This window comes from Hevea brasiliensis, chromosome 5 (genome assembly GCF_030052815.1).
Source record: "Hevea brasiliensis isolate MT/VB/25A 57/8 chromosome 5, ASM3005281v1, whole genome shotgun sequence".
Lineage (NCBI taxonomy): Eukaryota > Viridiplantae > Streptophyta > Magnoliopsida > Malpighiales > Euphorbiaceae > Hevea > Hevea brasiliensis.
The window spans coordinates 8954649-8975626 of NC_079497.1; the positions used below are offsets into that span (position 1 = coordinate 8954649).

At 34.7% G+C, this 20978-nt stretch overlaps 3 protein-coding genes across 4 annotated transcripts; 1 reads left to right on the plus strand and 2 right to left on the minus strand.

Moving 5' to 3' along the window:
- Window positions 1-9022: 9022 nt before the first annotated feature.
- On the minus strand, window positions 9023-10534 carry LOC131180065 (probable protein phosphatase 2C 5). The gene is made up of 5 exons (XM_058147668.1): window positions 10445-10534; window positions 10247-10354; window positions 10030-10155; window positions 9719-9951; window positions 9023-9562 (listed from the first exon to the last, which is right to left on the minus strand). Exons 1-5 carry the CDS (start codon window positions 10532-10534, stop codon window positions 9343-9345), a joined length of 777 nt encoding a protein of 258 aa, XP_058003651.1. The 3' UTR covers window positions 9023-9342.
- A 3545-nt stretch (window positions 10535-14079) lies between these two features.
- LOC110666132 (wall-associated receptor kinase-like 20) lies at window positions 14080-14616 on the plus strand. Its single transcript, XM_021826520.2, has one exon. The coding sequence runs from the start codon at window positions 14080-14082 to the stop codon at window positions 14614-14616; it is 537 nt and encodes a 178-aa protein (XP_021682212.2).
- A 1298-nt stretch (window positions 14617-15914) lies between these two features.
- Window positions 15915-19677, minus strand: LOC110666131 (probable protein phosphatase 2C 5). Of its 2 annotated transcripts, XM_058146885.1 has the most exons (8): window positions 19388-19674; window positions 18021-18221; window positions 17688-17859; window positions 17380-17597; window positions 17139-17246; window positions 16923-17048; window positions 16612-16844; window positions 15915-16455 (listed from the first exon to the last, which is right to left on the minus strand). In XM_058146885.1, the coding sequence occupies exons 1-8, from the start codon at window positions 19421-19423 to the stop codon at window positions 16236-16238; spliced, it is 1314 nt and encodes a 437-aa protein (XP_058002868.1). In that variant the 5' UTR covers window positions 19424-19674; the 3' UTR covers window positions 15915-16235. The 2 variants fall into 2 exon arrangements, with proteins under 2 accessions (XP_058002868.1, XP_058002867.1); XM_058146884.1 differs by having other exon boundaries at window positions 16923-17246; window positions 19388-19677.
- Window positions 19678-20978: the final 1301 nt, after the last annotated feature.

The window sequence follows — 20978 nt, forward strand, 5'->3', positions numbered from 1 at the left end:
AACCCAGTCACAAAATCCATAGTGATCATTTCCCACTTCCATTCTGGGATAGGGAGCTCTTGCAGCTTCCCTGACGGTCTCTGATGTTCAAACTTCACCTTCTGACAAGTCAAGCACTTGGACACAAAGTCTGCTATGTCTCTCTTCATGCCATTCCACCAGTAGCTATCTTTCACATCATGGTACATCTTGGTGGAACCTGGGTGGACATTGTACAGTGTATAGTGTGCCTCTCGCATGATTTCATCTCTGAGATTGTCCACATCGGGCACACATATCCTAGAACCTTGCACTAGGGCACCATCATTGGCAAATCCAAACTCACCACCTTCATCTTGCTGTACTCTTTCTATGATCTTCATTAATTGTTTGTCTCTGTGTTGGGAAACTCTAACTCTATCTCGCAAGTCTGGCCTCACTGAAAAATGAGCCAACAAGACCCCCTCATCTGAAAGATCTAGGATTAAACCTTGATCCATCAACTCATGTACTTCCTGAATCAACAGTCTCTTCTCTGCTGAAATGTGCGCCAAACTGCCAGAAGATTTTCTGCTTAAAGCATCTGCTACTACATTGGCCTTCCCAGGGTGGTACTGGATGGTGCAATCATAGTCTTCCAGAAGCTCCATCCATCTCCTCTGTCTCAAGTTTAAATCCCTCTGTTGGAAGATGTACTTCAAACTCTTATGGTCGGTGTATATCTCGCACACTTCACCATACAGGTAGTGTCTCCTGTTTTTAGTGCAAAGACTACAGTAGCCATTTCCAAATCAAGGCTCGGATAGTTATGCTCAAGCCTCTTCAGCTGCAATGAAGCAAAAGCCACAACTATTCCATTCAGCATCAAAACACACCTAGGCCAACTCTGAGGCGTCACATTACGGTGTATCCTTCACCGCTCATAGGTAGTGTTAACACAGGGGCAGTGGTTAGACACTCCTTATCCTCATCATTATAACTGACTCTATCGAGCTCTCTTCCTGTCCTTTGCATCTTATCCACTTCCCTTTTCCTATTTTTGGTATTGTTGGTATCTTTTCAACCTGCTGTACTTATTCCTTAATTTTAGTCCTATCTCATCCTTACACCTTTTCCTTCAAAGATGTCTATCCCATCATCAACTTTAACTTTCTTTTTATTTCTTAGTCTTATCTTGAATACTAGTTTCATTACTTCAAGAATTCTAACCCTATGATTTACTCCTACTAGCACATTCTTCACCTTATGTAACACTTATAATTACCCATAGAAAAAAAAAAAATTTTTCTTGTATCCCCTTTTTTCCAACTTAACTATCAGAACATTATCATTCCCTATCAGCCTTAGTAGGAAATTGCTTATCCTGGATGAATATGAGCCCCATAAACTATAAGTTACATCTGAACTAACACGGCTGTAGGAAATATGTGTCATGCCTTAATTCCAAACAAGATACTTCACGTGTTCATTCTCCTTAATATAATCATATATACTGCCCATAGCTTTCTAAACTTCAACCTCAAATTACCCATCAGCAACAATTTCATCTATTGAATCTCATCCATAAATAGTACTTCCTCCAGCTCATAGTTTAAAACAGTTGCACTCTGTTCGTCCTTTCATACTTAATACTAGGTATGCACTTACTGTCATTCTCATATCAGGAAATTATGTATGAATTTGTGCCTACTAAACTCTCAATAACTAGGTCTCCTTGACTCAGTTTACTTCCTTATATAAGCTTCTAGAACCAAAAGCACAAGCTAAACTTGAAAAGAAAGAAAATATCCTCTTATATTCAACTACACCCGATTGTCATATTATAACGTTTCACCTAAGTTTCTTGGTCTTTCTCTCCAAATTTCATCATCTCCTAGCACAATTATGCTCTACCTATAAGGTATCATCTGCATGAACCCTTTACCGTACCATTTTCCTTCTTGACATAATATTTTATAATTTATTAACTTTACTTATACTCGACCTATGATTCATATCTATCATCGTTTTTATTGTGCCCTTAACTTTTGTTGATTCCTGAAAGATTTCTCTCACTAATAAATTCTTCCAACACTAATTCCACCCTTATCTAGGGTCATTAATTTGATCCTTGAACTTTCTAGTGATTTATAACCGTCCAGACTTGTCACTTTTCGTTCTACCCCTACTATTGTCTTGTCGTTATTGCTTCACTACAAAGTGATTCTGTTGATCACACTAAAAATGTTTGCCTGACATTCATAACGAACCTCTAACTACCTTCTCACTATCTCAAAAGTCTAACCTAAAACCTATGTGTCATTATCTATCATTCTTTTCCTCTCATCATACCTATTTGATCCCTTAGACTGACTTTTATTCAACTTACTGCTTACTAACTTCTCTTTCTCTACCTATTTAGGTAGTCCGCAATACCATCGCACACCTTCTAACATTTACTCATTATTATTGTATTCCATACCTCCATCACTTTTCTCACTAATGTGGTCCCATTTTGGGTTTTCCATCCTTGTCATTCTCCTTGCCAAAAATAACACTTAGCCTATCCTATATCTTAACTTTGTTCCTTTTATTATGCGCTCTTTAGGTTGTCCTTTCATTTATTTCCTTTGTCTTACCCAAAATAGAACTTGACTATTCTATCCCTGGTTCCATTCTTCTTCCTAACATAATAGCTGTACTTGCTAACTACATCTTTCAGAGTCTCTATCGCGTTATCATATGTCTGTGCTACTCAGATTTGGTCCTTTGACCACTCTAGCTAGTACTTCCACTAGCATTTAGATTATATTGCATCTGCAATCAATTGCCCAAACTTTCATTCTGCACTTTCTTTATCCATTGGCCTTCTGTGATTTATCTTCGTTAATTTATTACTCTTAACACTATTATAATTAGATTATACTATTGTTTTGAATAATTTGAAATTAGAAAGGAACTCAGCAAATTACAGTCATACTTTTATTGTATGATCTCTATTCTTATCATTTAGCTTACATAATACCCTTACTACCTCGAGAACTGATTCTGCAGTAATTTTATTTATTTATTTATTTTATTATTATTATTATTATTATTATTATTATTATTATTATTATTATTATTATTATTATTATTATTATTATTATTTTCCATGTTTACTCAATTCCAAAACTTAAGATTTCGGGCACCCAAACCCGTCATCCAATTCAAAGGATTTACATCCATCGTGATCTGATTATATATGATTCCTATAATGGAACTTGTATCATCTCCAGGATACCCGAGCCAACTACTCTCTACCACACTCTACAGTCCCATCTGGGACACTATTCCATAAGTCATCATTATCAGTAATAACCTTCGATCCATTACAAAAGATAGGACTATATCCTAACTTGTCGCAACAAAGGTACTACATCTACCACCTTGCGTAACCATGTCAAGTTAATGACTCTTTTATCATATCATAGCTCTATAAATCATCAATTCATAGTTTCGACCTTCTCTAGGTAGTAGAGTTGTACTTTATTCCATACTGATACACACAAGGTATACTATTCTCACTCTATAAGTGTCACCTTTACTTTGCAACTAGTCCAAACCTGCAGTCCGATGGCAACTCTTGATGTAACTCTAGCTCATACTGGGGTAACTGAGTCACTGACTCTAGTTATCACCCAACTGTGACCTTTCAATATTCTAACTCTAGACTCTTAGCCAGGAGTTCTCAACTCCTCTACAAATATAGAACTCTGTTCTGGCATAACTGTACCAAAACAGAAGCCATCTCAAACACCCTCATCATGGAGCACCACGGGGATGCACGTAGCTCTACACAATAATCTCATGTCGGTACTGTAATCTGCAGCTTACAGAGCAGACATCGAGAACATTGTATAGTTACTACGATACGTCCCATGCACTAGGTCTCTAATTTCTTATCTCTCCGAATCTTCTATTATCACAAACTTATTACATTGGTCATCTACTGATGACTGCTAGTAGTGGTATCCTCATCCTTATCTAGGGCAACTGTACTTTTAAGACTCACTTTTATGTACTCGTGCCTTACACGAAATGGGCACACCATTTAAACCCATACTTATACATAATTATATGAAGCAGAAACTAGAAGCAAAGATGACAATGCAAGACGAATGTGGACCCTATTTTTCCGCATGTGACTCCTAGTGGACTCTTCCCAACACTTAGACAATTTTTTTTTTCCCTAAGAATCTGATGCCTACGCTCTGATACCACATTTGTCACGACCCAACCTATGGGCCGGACCAAGACTAGGACACAGGCACCTAAAGCCCCCGAGGCCCGTAGTAAGCCTAACTGTTCATTTACCCAATTCTAAGGCCCATTGGGCCCAAATTCAAGAAAACAAACGGACAGAGTCCGGCCATAAAATGGACTTTCCAACGGGGAGTTTTCGACTCACCCGACCTGTAAACACAATAAACAATCCATTGGGGAGCTCAGCTCACCCTCCACATACTCATCAACATAATAATAAATGGGAGCTCAGCTCCCTCATCCAATCCATCAAAACAGACTTAAAATATTAAGTTTACAGGTCCAACATGAATATAATATTACAGACCAAATTCAAATAATTACTGCTAACACATGCGAAAATTCTAGGAGTAATTAAAATTACACAAATATTGATAAACAACCTGCGAAGGAGAAAAGCAGGTTAACCAAAATAAAATCCTCCTGTAACCTGAAAAAATATTGAACATGAGTGAGCGTTCGACTCAGAGAGTAAAATATCAATTTTAACCATAATCTCTATAACTATCTAAAACTAATGCACCCTGTAGAGTGAAATGCAACATCAGCAATAAATTCATATCATAGCATCAGAAAGGTAATTTGGAGCACTCACACACCCTGTAGCATCAATCATAACATATGGGAGCTGATCCCCTATACAGCTCTCTTAAATCCAACCTGGTGCCAGCGAAGAACTCAAGCCGGACTTTCGCTTAATAAACCAAATCGAGGGTCCTAGCGAAGAACTCAAGCCGTGACTACCCCTCGAAGGATCGGGTCCCAGCGAAGAACTCAAGCCGTGACTACCCGTCCTATCCATAGTCCACACCACATCACACGCACGCCAACGCACACCGCTCCAAATTACCACAACAACATCATGGCACTTTATGATTATCAATGCATCATAAATCGTGCCTAGAGTTTAACTACATAAATATATGCATATAAGTGATGCATGGGCATGCTGAACATATAATAATACCGAAATTACAATTAAAATTAATATTTTACTCACAGACTTGACGACAATCACTGTGGCGGCTGGGCGGAGGAAGAAGGCTGTCCCGGCTCACCTGACAATTAGATTACAATTATTTAATACAATCTGACTCAATACAAACAAGGAAAAAGACCAAATACGTCCTAAGTCGTGCCGAAAATCCAGCAGAGTCTCCCCTATACCTAGGACCTACCCAACCTGCAAAAGGGCTAAAAACGCACTTCTATATTCACAATCCATATATCAACAGTTCAATCATATCACACAGCCCCTCCTGGGCCCATCAAATCAATCACCCATCACAATACGCAAAATTTCAATTTAGTCCTTATTGTTGATCATTTTTGCAAAAACTGCCCAAACAAGCTCTAAAAATTATAAAACTTTGCCCCGTGGTCCTTAGCAATATTATTAAGCTATTGCAAAAAGAATCGTAATTTTCTAAGCTACCACGAATATTTTATGGATTTTTAATCCTATTTAAGCACTAGAAAATTACGAAAAAGCAAGGTTCGGGTTTACCTTTGCCGATTCCGACTTCGGGAACGAGCTCGGGACGTCTGACAATGGTGGGCTAGCCAAAACCTCGGTCCAATTCGGAGACTTTTCGTGCAGATGCATTCGGCGAATTTCGCACCGATCAATCGCTCGAATTTTCGCGAATCGAGGATACCTACACGAAGCCCAATAATAATATATAAAAAAATCAGGGGTGTTACAGGGAGTAAGTATTATCTGCTTTTCATTGATGATTATAGCAGAATGTGCTGGATATATTTCTCAGGTTCAAATCAGAAGTGGCTGGTGTGTTCTGGAAATTCAAGAACTGGATTGAAACACAAAGTGGCTGCAAAATTCAGACGTTGAGGTCTGATAATGGGAAGGAGTACATGTCTGAAACTTTCAATGAGTTCTGTGAAGAGGCTGGAATTGAACACCAACTCACTGCTCCATATACTCCTCAACAAAATGGAGTCAGTGAACGTAAAAATCGTACAGTGATGGAGATGGCCAGGTGTTTGCTTCATGAGAAAGAGTTGCCAAAAGAATCTTTGGCGGAGTCGCTAACATACGTGTTTCTGCTAAACAGACTTCCTACAAAGGCAGTTGATGGGAAGACACCTTTTGAGGCTTGGTATGGTTACAAACCTTCTTTAAAAAATTTAAAAGTGTTTGGCTGCTTGTGTTTCACTTATGTGCCTCAGATCAAAAGAGACAAGCTCGACAGAAAACCTGAAGCTGGAATCTTTGTCGGATACAGCTCAGTTTCGAAGGCTTATAGAGTTTTTCAACCTAATACGAGAAAAATTCTGATAAGCAGATATGTGCATTTTATGGAAGATGCTAAGTGGAATTGGAAAGGAGATCAGGCTGGTACAATTCCAAGTCAAGATTCAAAATTGCTAGAGCTGTCCAAATCCGATTTGGTTGATGATGAACCTATCAGAGGTACAAGATCACTTTCGGAAATCTATCAAAAGTGCAACGTTGCAGTTCTGGAACCAGAAAATTTTCAGGAGGCAAAAAGAGATCCAAAATGGGTAGCTGCAATGAAGGAGGAGTTAAGCATGATTGAAAAAAATAAAACGTGGCAGCTGGTAAAAAGACCTGATGATAGAAAGGTGATTGGAGTAAAGTGGGTATTTAGAACAAAGCTCAATGGAGATGGCTCTATAAACAAGCATAAAGCAAGGCTTGTTGTGAATGGTTATGCCCAAATCCCTGGTTTTGATTTTTCTGACACATTTGCTCCTGTTGCCAGAATTGAAACAATCAGATTGCTGTTGGCCATTACAGCTCAAAAGGGTTGGAAAGGGTACCAGTTAGATGTAAAGTCGGCGTTTCTAAATGGTCTTCTTGAGGAGGAGATTTACGTTGAACAACCTAAGGGGTTTGTTGTGAAAGAGCAAGAAAAAGATGTGTATTTGCTCAAAAAAGCAAACAGGCACCAAGGGCCTGGTATAGCAGAATTGATGAGCATTTGATGCAGTTGGGATTCAAAAAAAGTCTCAATGAAGCTACCCTCTACATTAAAGGTGATGAGATCAATTTTATTGTTGTTTTCCTGTATGTGGATGACTTACTTGTTACAGGAAGCAACTTGGAACTTGTAAACAAATTCAAGAAAGATATGCAAAAGACATTTGAGATGACTGACTTGGGAGAAATGGCATATTTTCTTGGAATGGAGGTTCAACAAAAGGAGAAAGAGGTGTTCATTTGCCAAACCAAATATGCCAAAGAAATTCTGAAGAAATTCAGAATGGATGAGTGCAAGATTGCTACAACTCCTATGGGTAAAAATGTAAAGCTCAGCAAGGAAGATGTAGCGGAAAAGGTTGATGAAACTCTTTACAGAAGTCTAGTGGGTTGTTTGATGTACCTAACAGCCACAAGACCTGACATCTTACACTCTGTGAGTCTGCTATCTAGATTTACGAATTGTGCTATTGAAACTCATTTTTCTGCTGCTAAGAGAGTTCTAAGATATGTGAAAGGAACATTGAAACATGGAATCAAGTTTTGTGCTAGTCAGATTCATGTTCTGCAAGGCTATTCTGATAGTGATCATGGTGGTTCTGATGATATGAAGAGTACTTCAGGCTATTGTTTGAATCTGGGGTCAGGAATGTTCTCTTGGTTTTGTAAAAAACAAGAAGTTGTTGCACAATAGATCGCAAGCGAGTTTATTCTTTACAATGCCGCAAATCAAGCTTTATGGCTCAGAAAGCTGCTATTTGATCTGAACCTGAAGCAAAATAAAGGCACAGATGTGTTTGTGGATAATCAAGCAGTGATAGCAATCTCAAACAATCCCGTTTTTCATGGAAAAACGAAGCACTTTAATATCTAATTGTTTTTCCTTAGAGATGTGCAGAAAGAAGGTTCTGTTGTTCTGAAATATTGCAAAACTGATGACAATGTTGCAGACATCTTTACCAAACCTTTGGAAAGAAGCAAATTTGAATTTCTAAGGGAAAAACTTGGAGTTTGCAGCATCAAAGCCAAGGAGGAGTGTTAAGAAGTTGACTTAGCTGCTGCACTTCCTATTTAACTGCTGTAGTTTTCTTTTTTCTATTATGTTTTTTATTAATTGACTTGTTCTACTGCATTTTAGTCATTATTTCCATTTTTCTAGCTAAGTTGTTAAACATGGAGGCATGTTCCATGGTTGAGCAGAAATATATGAATTTCTGTTATATTTTGAGCTGTATTTAAACTCATTTACAGTTAATAAAAAAAATATAATACACTGAAATATTTTTCTCTTTCTCTGTTAATTCTTAGTTTGCTCCAACAGAAGCTCGTTTAAGAACATGAGCTCAATAAAATAGGTTCCTTCGTCTTCTTTAAATTTGGGAAGAAGAACAGCCTCCTCAGCGTTAAAAGTTGAAACCGTGTTAGAATTATTCTTATAAAATCTACATTTTCCATGACACTAACTACTCATCCACAAAATTTGTAATGACTAATTCTTTCTTGAAAAAATTCCGTCATTATATTTAATGCCAGCTCAATATTAGGGATTATCAAGAGTTAACAATACAAAGCAAAAAATCCATTGACAAGGTCACCTATAATTTTATTAAGTCTTAAGATTTTATTGCATTCAATAGAGGCCATTTATCATTTGCACGAGGATCCAATTTTCCACTTGGATTGGACACGGTGACCAATAACTTGGGAAAGCCACCTCCAAAGTTGTTTGCTGTCCCAACAAGTTGTATGTGTACAATAAGTAAAAGGCACAAGGATGCAATTTTCCACTTGGACTGGTCACAATAAATAAGCTGCTGCGATGAGCACATCACTATGCAACCTTCATTTTTACTTACATCTTCAAGCTGTTAGCAATCAAACTATCACAAACATATCTATCAGGTGACATCTCTGTCCTCTGTCAGTTTAACCAAAGCTGGAAAAAAACCGGAGTTGACACAACCAATTGTAAACAAAACACCTAGGCACTATATCACCACCTCATTTCTCATACATCTATTACAATCAGTACCAGAAAGCAAAAACCAAGCATGCTTCATGCTCACACTTCGAGCCAAAAAATATAAATATTTACTCCGTTACCAGATGATTTGCTATGCAGTCACTGTAGGTCTGCTCGGTATTTTCCCTTCCATGGCGTCTTTCTTTTTTCGACAGTTAGGGCAGAGGAAGGGTCCTTCCCATGGCTTTGATCCAGGTGAGAAAAAAGACCGTGAGTTTACTGATAAACTGTCAGTGGGGGTTTGATCGATTTGGCATACGGCACATCTGTATAGCCCAGATTTTGTGTTTGAAGGAAAATCTTTACCCAACCTGCATTTGCATTATAAAAGTAATATTAAGGTCCTCATTTAGGAAAGAGCTAGCCTTCATTTTCTTTTGCGCACACACTTCTCAAATAAGCTATTTACTTTAAAACAAAATGAAGGGCATCTGATATACATCAGATGAACTTGGAAATTAACAAACCTTTCAGCAAGCATAGCAGAACCCTCTTCAAACAACTCCTCCACCACTCCAACAGCAGAAAGCTTATTTGTTGCTTTGTTAACAGAATTTAGAGATTTCTTTCCAAACAGAAGTGAACTAAGCATGTTTTGCTTCTTCCTTGGTATAGAAGGTAAGACAGGAACGTCAGATGGGATAATATCAACAACAAGGCATGTTGTATCATCCTTCAGCCCCCTTGACCTTAAAGCCTCCTATAGAGAAGGACAAACTATAATTAAGACAACTAGTGGCAAACAAAATACAACAGTGAGCCTGTAATAATATATCACCTTAACCACCAACTTGGCAGCAAGCTCAGCAGGTAAACCCCGACAACAATTTGCAGCCACATCAGACGATAATGCATCCCAGATACCATCAGAAGCAATGATGAGCCTTCCCCCAGCACTTGATAGCTGGATAACAAGAAAAAAAACTTTTATAAATTTAACAAATAATGAAAAAAAAAATGACAAATCCATCACCAACAAGAGAAAATGATCCCACCTTCACTTGCTTGACATGCGGTATTGGAACAATAAACTCTCCAGCATCTGTATCTACAATTGACCTAGAAAGACATAATCCACCTGGCCAGCAGCGCAAGGGACCAACCTACACCATTGAGATATTGAACCACTGAAACGAAGGAAATTGAGGAGAAACCAAGAAAGTGGAAGGAGAAACCAAGAAATTGAGTATTACGTTTAAATACTTTTTCAAATCAACGAATATGATTTTTTTCCCCTTATTCTTAATATAAACAACATTCATATTGTTGTATGTGCATGCCATTCTAAGTTAAACTTCGATTTGATTTTTCTCAAAATTAATTTATTTCAGCTAATTTTTATTTTTATTTTTTAAATTATCATCTACATTGGTATTTTAATTGTAATTAATTATTGTTAATTATAACTAAACTTTGAGCAACATTAGAATTTATAATATTATAAATAATATAAAGAATTAAGGGTATTTATGTTAGTTAATATTAATACTTTTATACATATTATAAAGATATAATTATTGATATAAATATTAATTAGTGTATTAAAATTAATTTAAAATTAAAAATTTAGCATTTTTTTAATCATAATAATTATAAAATAACAAAATAATTTTTTTTTAAATTACTTTTTCTTTTTTATTTTCAGAAGATCAAACTAATTTTCAATCACATTTAAAATATTTTTTTTCTAAAAAAATGCTTGTTTACAAGAATATTAATGTCAAATAGGGCTTTAATATTAATAAATATATGATATTAGAAACAGCCAAACAGAAGGGAAAGCAAGAATATACATGAGGGCCGAAATTTAAAGTAATATATATAACTATTATAATTAATAAAAATTTATAAATTGTATTTTTATTAAATAATAATCAATATTTATTTTTTCTTATAAATTTTGTATTTTATTAATTTTATATAATCGAGAAAAATAATATATATATATATATATATATATATATATATATATATATATATATATATATATATATATATTCATCTTAGTATTTTTTTTTCTTTTAAGCTGTAGGTTAAGAAATTAATTTCTAGAGAATTTGAATGAGGTGTAGAGTCAAAATATCATAGAAAAATAAATTTAAAATTTAAGAGTTAAGTGTGTAGATATATTTGTGAATTAATAAATGTTTTAAAATAATAATTTGCAATTATTTTAATAAATAGTAGCTTAAAAATTTTGACACTTAAGCGATAAAAATAAATAGAAATGAATTTTTTTGTAAAAAAAAAAATTTGACTTCAATAATTAATTTATTTTCAAAATTGCTGTAAAACTACTTTTAAATATTAAATTTGATAAAAGAGAATTTTTAGTACAAATTAATAAAATTAGTATCTAAAATTAAGATTTCCAATAATTTAAATAAATGTAAAAATATTAAAGTTTTATGTTTAATTAAAAAAAAAGTCAAAGGCCAACTTAGTATATTTAATTCTTTTAAAAAAATAAAAGAAAAACTTATATTTATATAAATAAAATAAAGTTAGTCTCAAAATAAATTTCACTAAAAAGTGATAAGTGACATTTCATTAGATTTTTTTCATATTTAGCTATTTTGCCCTTACTTTCCTAACAATTTTACAACATCAATTAATGATAGACCTTTAAAATATTTAATAATAATAAAAATTTATGATAATAGCTATAATTTAATTAATATCAGGAAAACTAATAGTTATAGTTATAAATTATATAAAACAAACTTATCTTTTTATTGTCTATCATAATTATAAAATTATGTGCTTAATTTTTTGTAATAAAAAAATTATAACAATAGTTTTAATTTAATTAATACTAAAAAAATTAGGAATCATAATTATAAACTATATAAATAATATCACACATTAAAAATCAAATTAGTTACCTTCTTAGAAAATGCAATATCCAATCAAAATTTTCTCTCAAACTTGTCAAATGATATTTTAATTAGCAAGACATTAGAAAGATGAAAATAATATATAAAAATATCATTAATTATTAACATTTATTTATATACATTTTATTAGCATCTTATTATTTATTCTTTATATTTATTTTTAATTTATTTATATATATATATACATTCACAATTTTTTTACAAGCTATTCTAAGTATAAATATATTGAAAAAGCTATACATTCATATTTTTATTCAATTAAATAATATATCAAAAATTATTAAACCCACGCAAACGTGTGAATAAAAGCGCATATATATATATATAATTTGAAATAAATTAATTAAATAATTATTTTTATTACTTTTTAATTTATATTAATTTAATCGTGGCAATATTTTAAGAAACCAAATCACTTATTTTTATAAAGCATTTTTAGCTTATATTAGATTTCTTTTGAAAAGAAATTGACCCCTCTTTATGAGCTGTGTCGGCCCCTGCCGCCAAAGCCAATGCTCAAGTCTGATTAATGGAGCTGGTTGGTGGTAGATAATTTCATCAACCAATTTAAGTGATGAAAATTAGGTTTGTTTTGCATTACCCATTTATTATCAAAATATTTATAGATTCCCTTCAAAGTTTAAGAATTTTCTCTCTCTAAAGTTTTTTTTTTAAAGGTTTTTAAGTCATCAGAGCAATTACAGGTCTTTGTCAGCTTATTATTCTATTATTTTATTATTAATATTTGTACAATCATTGTATTAAAAGTTTAATTTTGTTAATCAACAATGTTCAGCTAAAACTGTGAAACCTTAAGCTTGAGTGCAGTATTAGTATTAATTGTATAAAAAAAGAAAGAAACTTAATTGCGTTAAATTAAAAATGCTTCGTTCCTTACCTTAAAGAAAACCAAAAGATAATCTCCATTCCATCTTTAGATCTTTTGCCGGTTTGTCCTTGCTTCTTTTGATCAAGCCAAAATCTATTTTATCATTTAATACAGAAGTGGGAGTCCTTCAGCTTTTTAAATAAGGAAAGTGGGATTCATCAACTTTCCATTCCTAGTCTTCCAATCCTTGCCTGTTCAACACCTATTGGCCAAAGAATTCATGGATAAGACGCAACTGAGATCTTGGAGGAATTTCTTTTGTTCTTGTCCTGATTACCAACTTCTACAGGATAATGGGGAAACTTTTCATTCCCAGTTTCTGTCAAAATTGAGCAACAAGTTTCAGTGTTTTTCATGTTTTTAGAATTTTCATCAACAATTTCAAAGTTTTGTCTCTTGATCTATTATTATGATAAAAAGAAAAGGGTTATTTCTAATTGTGTAACCTATAATATTCACTTTCTATTTGAGTTCCAAGTAAAAGAAAGGAAAAAAAATTATTAAATCAATGTGATGGATGAATGATTCTTGACCAAAACAATGAAAATGTGATCCAATTTTATATTCATTGTTTGATACAATTGATTGGTAGACACTGTCAATTTGGCTAATCAGCTTCTTGGTTCATGCAGAGTCGGCATTTTAATTCATTCAGAGTCGCATGCTGCTTAATCAATGATCAACTCCATATCCTATATTACCCTTTACAATTAGCAAAGGCAGTACAAGGTACCTCACACACTGACGTGTCTGATGAGAGTTGGGTGATATATAGTGCACTGAGAAAAACCACACTCAGGAACTTCATTATTCGAAGCATATTATATTAGCAGCGGTTAAATTGGTGATTGGTTCATGCCCCATGTAACTTGGGGGTGAATCTTGTATAAATAGGGCATCTTGCTCTTAGCCTTCTTGCTCCATAGTCTTTCCTTTCCTCTTCTGCCTTTTTAACACCAGATTTAAAATGTTTTTGATATATTTTTTGATGGGTTTAGTAACCCAAGTGTCAGCCCTTGATGCTTGCCCTAAATGTGGTAGCATGGAAGTCCCACATCCACTAAGCACCAGTGATAATTGTGGAGATCCTAGGTACAGAATCTACTGCAACAATGGTGTCCTAGAATTCTTATCATCTGTAGGGTTTTACTACAAGATCCTGAGCATTAACCCTAGTGCTTATAAGCTTGTTATAGGCCCTTCCATGATACAGAAAAACACATGTTACTCTTCTGATCTTGCTTTTGGAGGGTTAAAGCTTGTTGAGAACTTGCCTTTTAATATTTCTACTCATAACACTGCCATGTTATTTAACTGCTCTGAAAATATTCTCTTATCACCATTGAACTGCTCATCAACCACTTTTTGTGGGCAGTTTGAGGAGGCAGAACAAGAGGGAAGTGGCTGCAAATGTACCCTCTGTTGCCATTTCTTGAAAGATGCATCAATGACTCAATATAGGATTCGGGTCAGGGTTGGAGGGTGCACTGCTTATACTTCTGTTGTGGATATGAAGCCTGGAGATCCCATTGGTGCATGGAACAATGGCATTGAGCTCCAATGGGTGCCTCCAAATTGACCGTTTTAGCGTCTTTGTGTTTTGATAACGTGTCTTCATAGTACTTGTTGTGTGCTTTATGTTCATCTTATTTGCAACCTTATAGTTACTTTTATGGGTCTCTTTCTGTTTAATTAGAGAATAAACATCTGGTCCTATCAGTTTCTTACATGGAGTGCATTGATCCAACTCTGCTTTTTATCCTTTCAAAATAGCACCTTCAAGCCTGTCAACTGTCATGTGTCAAGTGAGAAAGGGACCCAAGACTGCCCAAATAAGTAATCTAATCATCATTACATCAATATTTTTATTCAAAATAATAAAATTCCAAATGAACTAAGAAAATACAACTTTGTAACTCATCTACTGCCAAGTTTCTAGTGTGAAAAATCCTAGGTGGTTGCTTTTAGCCTCTTCTTCCTCTACCTCTATTAGCTTCCCTTCCCATGCAAATTTGAAACAGTCGGACACCATTTGTCTTCAACAAACCTGATGGTATAGAAGACGCTTTTTAAAATATTTGATGTCATACTTTGCCGCATCCGCCACTCAATGCCAAAGCCCGAAAAGGAAAAAAAAATTGTGTTTATTACACATGTAAAGGGAGGGAAAGTCGACAGAGTTGAACCTGAATCTCTTAAACTCAATATATTTACCGTGATCAATGAGTTATTTCCACTGCCACACAAAAGAAAAAATTAAGCTAATGAGAATCTTTAAACGCCATACTGTTTCATGTTTGCCTAGGCAATGCCTGGTTCAAGTCACCTGGCCAGAATCTTGATTGCTAATTAGGCCATTTGGCCATGCCAAACCTTGCTGGAATGCCTACAGATACAGTTGCATCAGTTGGAAGCTCGTTTAAGAACATGAGCTCAATAAAATAGGTTCCTTCGTCTTTTTTAGATTTGGGAAGAAGAACAGCCTCCTCGGCGTTAAAAGTTGAAACTGTGTTAGAATTATTCTTATAAAATCTACGTTTTCCATGACACTAACTACTCATCCACTAAATTTGCAATTCTTTCTTGTAAATATTCCGTCATTATATTTAATGCCACCTCAATATTAGGGATTATCAAGAGTTAACAATACAAAGCAAAAAATCCATTGACAAGGTCACCTATAATTTTAACAAGTCTTAAGATCTTATTGCATTCAATAGAGGCCATTTATCATTTGCACGAGGATCCAATTTTCCACTTGGATTGGACACAGTGACCAATAACTTGAGAAAGCCACCTCCAAAGTTGTTTGCTGTCCCAACAAGTTGTATGTGTACAATAAGTAAAAGGCACAAGGATGCAATTTTCCACTTGGACTGGTCACAATAAATTAGCTGCTGCGATGAGCACATCACTATGCAACCTTCATTTTTACTTACATCATCAAGCTGTTAGCAATCAAACTATCACAAACATATCTATCAGGTGACATCTCTGTCCTCTGTCAGGTTAACCAAAGCTGGAAAAAAACCAGAGTTGACACAACCAATTGTAAAACAAAACACCTAGGCACTATATCACCACCTCATTTCTCATACATCTATTACAATCAGTACCAGAAAGCAAAAACCAAGCATGCTTCATGCTCACACTTCCAGCCAAAAAATATAAATATTTACTCTGTTACCAGATGATTTGCTATGCAGTCACTATAGGTCTGCTCGGTATTTTCCCTTCCATGGCGTCTTTCTTTTTTCGACAGTTAGGGCAGAGGAAGGGTCCTTCCCATGGCTTTGATCCAGGTGAGAAAAAAGACCCTGAGTTTACTGATAAACTGTCAGTGGGGGTTTGATCGATTTGGCATACGGCACATCTATATAGCCCAGAGTTTGTGATTGAAGGAAAATCTTTACCCAACCTGCATTTGCATTATCAAAGTAATATTAAGGTCCTCATTTAGGAAAGAGCCAGCCTTCATTTTCTTTTGCGCACACACTTCTCAAATAAGCTATTTACTAAAAAACAAAATGAAAGGCATCTGATATACATCAGATGAACTTGGAAATTAACAAACCTTTCAGCAAGCATAGCAGAACCCTCTTCAAACAACTCCTCTACCACTCCAACAGCAGAAAGCTTATTTGTTGCTTTGTTAACAGAATTTAGAGATTTCTTTCCAAACAGAAGTGAATTAAGCATGTTTTGCTTCTTCCTTGGTATAGAAGGTAAGACAGGAACGTCAGATGGGATAATATCAACAACAAGGCATGTTGTATCATCCTTCAGCCCCCTTGACCTTAAAGCTTCCTATAGAGAAGGACAAACTATAATTAAGACAACCAGTGGCAAACAAAACACAACAGTGAACCTGTAATAATATATCACCTTAACCACCAACTTGGCAGCAAGCTCAGCAGGTAAACCCCGACAACACTTTGCAGCCACATCAGATGATAATGCATCCCAGATACCATCAGAAGCAATAATAAGCCTTCCCCCAGCACTTGATAGCTGGATAACAAGAAAAAAAACTTTTATAAATTTAACAAATAATGAAAAAAAAGTGACAAATCCATCACCAACAAGAGAAAATGATCCCACCTTCACTTGCTTGACATGCGGTATTGGAACAATAAACTCTCCAACATCTGTATCTCCAATTGACCTAGAAAGACATAATCCACCTGGCCAGCAGCGCAAGGGACCAACCTACAGCATTGAGATATTGAACCAATGAAACAAAGGAAATTGAGGAGAAACCAAGAAAGTGGAAGGAGAAGGGATACGATAAAAGTTCCCCACTGCAACAATTTGCAGATGACAGTTAATCATTGTATGTTACCTCATTGCCCCCAAAAACATTTAGCCTTCCTACTTCACCCCCACTTGCAGTTACACGCTCCCTCTCTTCTGCATTCTCTTCTAACCTGTGATCAACTGTCAAGAGGGAAACTACACCCCCCTGGGTATCCAAGATGCATCGTGAATCCCCCACAGAAGCAACAGTTACAGTCCACCCATCTATCACAACAAACGTCACAGTTGTCCCAGAAGTTTCCCCTGCCATTATATCAAATTTTAAATGCAAGTACAGTAACAAAATACCAAAAAGAAGATTGAAGTATTATAGATAAGAATATGGATACATACTTCTCTGCTGAAATTCTATGTCAGTTTTCACAAAACTTGCTACTAGAGCTCTAGGAAGGGCTTGAAGCCACTCTTCCCGACTGATTTCCTGGGGAATTGCACTCAAAACATTATCCAATAAGTTCTCCTTAGCAAAGATGGCAGCTGATATACCGTTATGTCCATCAAAAATCTGTCAAGAATACCAACATAATGAATTCCTATAGAATATGCATCAAACCCATGTAAGAATTGTTATGGGCCTAAGATTACTATAATTTTTAAATAATTCTCCAACTGATTGCTGAGAAAAAGTAGGAAAACAAAATATAAAGTACAAAAAAAAGAGAGTACCGCAAAGACAGAAAAAGACGTTGATGAATCCCCAGGAATCCTCTGGCAGTCAGGTTTTATCAGAAAGTAATCCTCTCCCTTCTTTGCCAAAGCAGCTTGTCCATACTTCACAAAAGGTTTCTCAACCTTCTCGTTCCTAAGCTCACGACCAATCAAGGTCCCAAGTGGAACGAGAGGGGATTTCATCCTTGGTACTTCAGCCTGGCTCATGGCAGTTTAGGTGTCAACATTTCCGCAACCCCAGTACCAAAACCCTATTCATTCTCATTAAGCAAATGAATAATTTTCATCTTCTTGTCTTAAAAACATGTTCCGTTTACATTTCAATCCAGTGCAATTAAAATACATCAACGGATTAATCACCAATGCAAAAATGCAAAGGAATTTTTTTTATATATACAATTAACCTGGAGAAGACTCCAGTATCACCTAGCTTTCGCTAAAGCTCATTGGTTGGAAAGGAAACATTTTTAAATAAGGGAAAAACAAATTTCAGACAATATTTCAAGGAATTTCTCACCACTAGAAGAATTGATGAAAACCTTAATATATGAAGTCATCTATTTACCACACAAAGGAGGAAAACGTGCCAAATGCTGGGTTTGATATTCAAAGCTAGAGCAGAGGTAATTTTACTCATGATCGCTGAACTTAATCACTGAATTCCGATATTGGCACTGAATTTTAATTATTTTCAACAAAATCACTGAACTAAATTTATTTATTTCAATAAGGTCACTTTCTTTTCTTTTTTTTTTTTTTTTTTTTGACATTTAGCCAATTGCTTATGTGATGACCAATTAAGAACGCCCGATAGCCCATAGAACGTTAATAGAAAATTTTTATTTGCTTTGTAATGACCAATTCGTTTGAACAATTTGCTATTACAAATTAAAGTTTAGTGATCATACTGAAATAAATGAAGTCTGTCTATAGATTATAGAAAACCTTAATGCCAATCCAACAAAGCTCCACCCCACAATTACCTATGTCAATTAGACAATCACCAGAAATCCCCCGGCATTTTAATACATAACAAACAAATTTCACGAAAATGCATTTTGAAGAGGGAAAAAAAAAGGAAGAAGAAATCAAAGACTTTAATCCAAAATGTGCAAGGCAGTAACTCAGTTTGAGAAAAAAAAAAAAAAAAGAAAAAAAAAGCCAAATCCATCAGAACAGACCCAGTAAAGTTCCTTCACAGAATTACAGAAATCTCAACAAATGAACTTCAATTTTAGTTTATACTCATTGAAATTGGGTAGGAAAAAATACAAGACGAAGAGACTAAAATAAGCTAAAAAAGGCATTGAAAAATAAAACAAAAATGTATGAAAATGAAAGCAAAGAGAAACACTGAAACTCACAGTTGAAACATGAAGAGGCCTCAACAGATCCAGCATTGACGAAAAGTGATCTAAAACCACTCCATTTGTGGTAATACCACAGGATTTAAGTTGAGAAAGTGAGACAAGAAGAAAAGCCCTAAAGAGAAGAGGAAAGAGAGTGGAGGAAACTCGGGGGGCTAGAGAGAGGAAGTGACTCACAGGTGTACCAGTGATTTGATTGGAGGAGAAATCTAGAGATATGCGGACGCGGGTTTTTCTTTGTTGGTGTTTTTGGAGCTGATTTTCGGACAAACACCTTTTTGATTATGACCTCTATGTCCTAATACAATCCCCCTTCGATGTTATAGAGGTGTACGCTCTTGTTTTGTATTTTCCTTTACTTCAATTTACCCTTATGCCCCCTTTGCGATCATTTAAATTTTGGGCCTTTCAAAATTTACTCTCTAAAATATGAGAAATAAATTCTTCTCTCGAATATATCTCTTAATAAAAAAATCATTCTATTAAAATTCATCTCTAATTAATCATAATTGAAGTAATTAACTCATATTTAAAAAATTAAATTTTTATAAATATTAAAATTATAGAAATTATATAAAATATTTATGTAGTTTATATATAAAATTTATGTTCACAAATAAAACGAGTGAAAAGTTTCAATGTGATGAAAAAAAAAAAATAAGATACAATCACTTATAATTTTAAAATTCTGACTTTAATGTATTTTTGGAATATTTTATAAATCTATTGGTCTAATTATAATTCAAGTTCATAAAAGATACATTTAAAATTCATACTCTATAAAATAAAATTTATATTTTAGAAAATTTAAAGACGACAATACTAATATAATTTAAATTTATATTTTTATACTAAAAAACAAATATTTAAAAATTAAATTATTATCCAATGGCAGTTAAATTATGGTTTTTGACTTGTGTTGTCAAGTTAATATAATTTAATTGGTAATGTCTAAAAAGGTAATTTAAAGGAAGTTGACTTTGGATAAATGTGTAAATGGATGCTAATCCACATAGAATACTTGTGCTCCCTCACAAATATGAAATGAGAGGAAGAGAAATGGTGTGTGTTGGTTGGCAAAAAGTTGGTGGGGTTATGATAATGCTTATTGCAGAAATTAAGCTAAGTTGATTAAGATAAGCAATTGCCTAATCAAAATTATACTACTTAGTAAAGCCAGCTATATTCTTTTGTATTTGAGTGCCTCTAGATGACTGTGACACACAAGCCATTCCATTTATTTTATAAGGTAGGGGAAAGGGTATAATTGTAAATAAAAGAGAAGAAGGGGGGCACATGAGGAAGATGAAAGGAAAACTTGTAGGAATAAAATTTCCAAATCTTCAAATCATGTATAAGTTTTCCACCTTCATATTGCCGTATGAACGAATGCAATCCAACATCAAAAAGAGCAGGCAATTGCTGACGTGGCCATGTGTTAGTGGGGCCCATATTTTACCGGGTTTTAGCTACTCATTTGGATGGGTTCCGGAGCCCAGCTGGAAAGGTTGACATGTATTCCCCACGCAAGTGCATGTATTGTCAGTTGCCCGATGACACTGCCCACTGAATACGCTCTCTCTCTCTC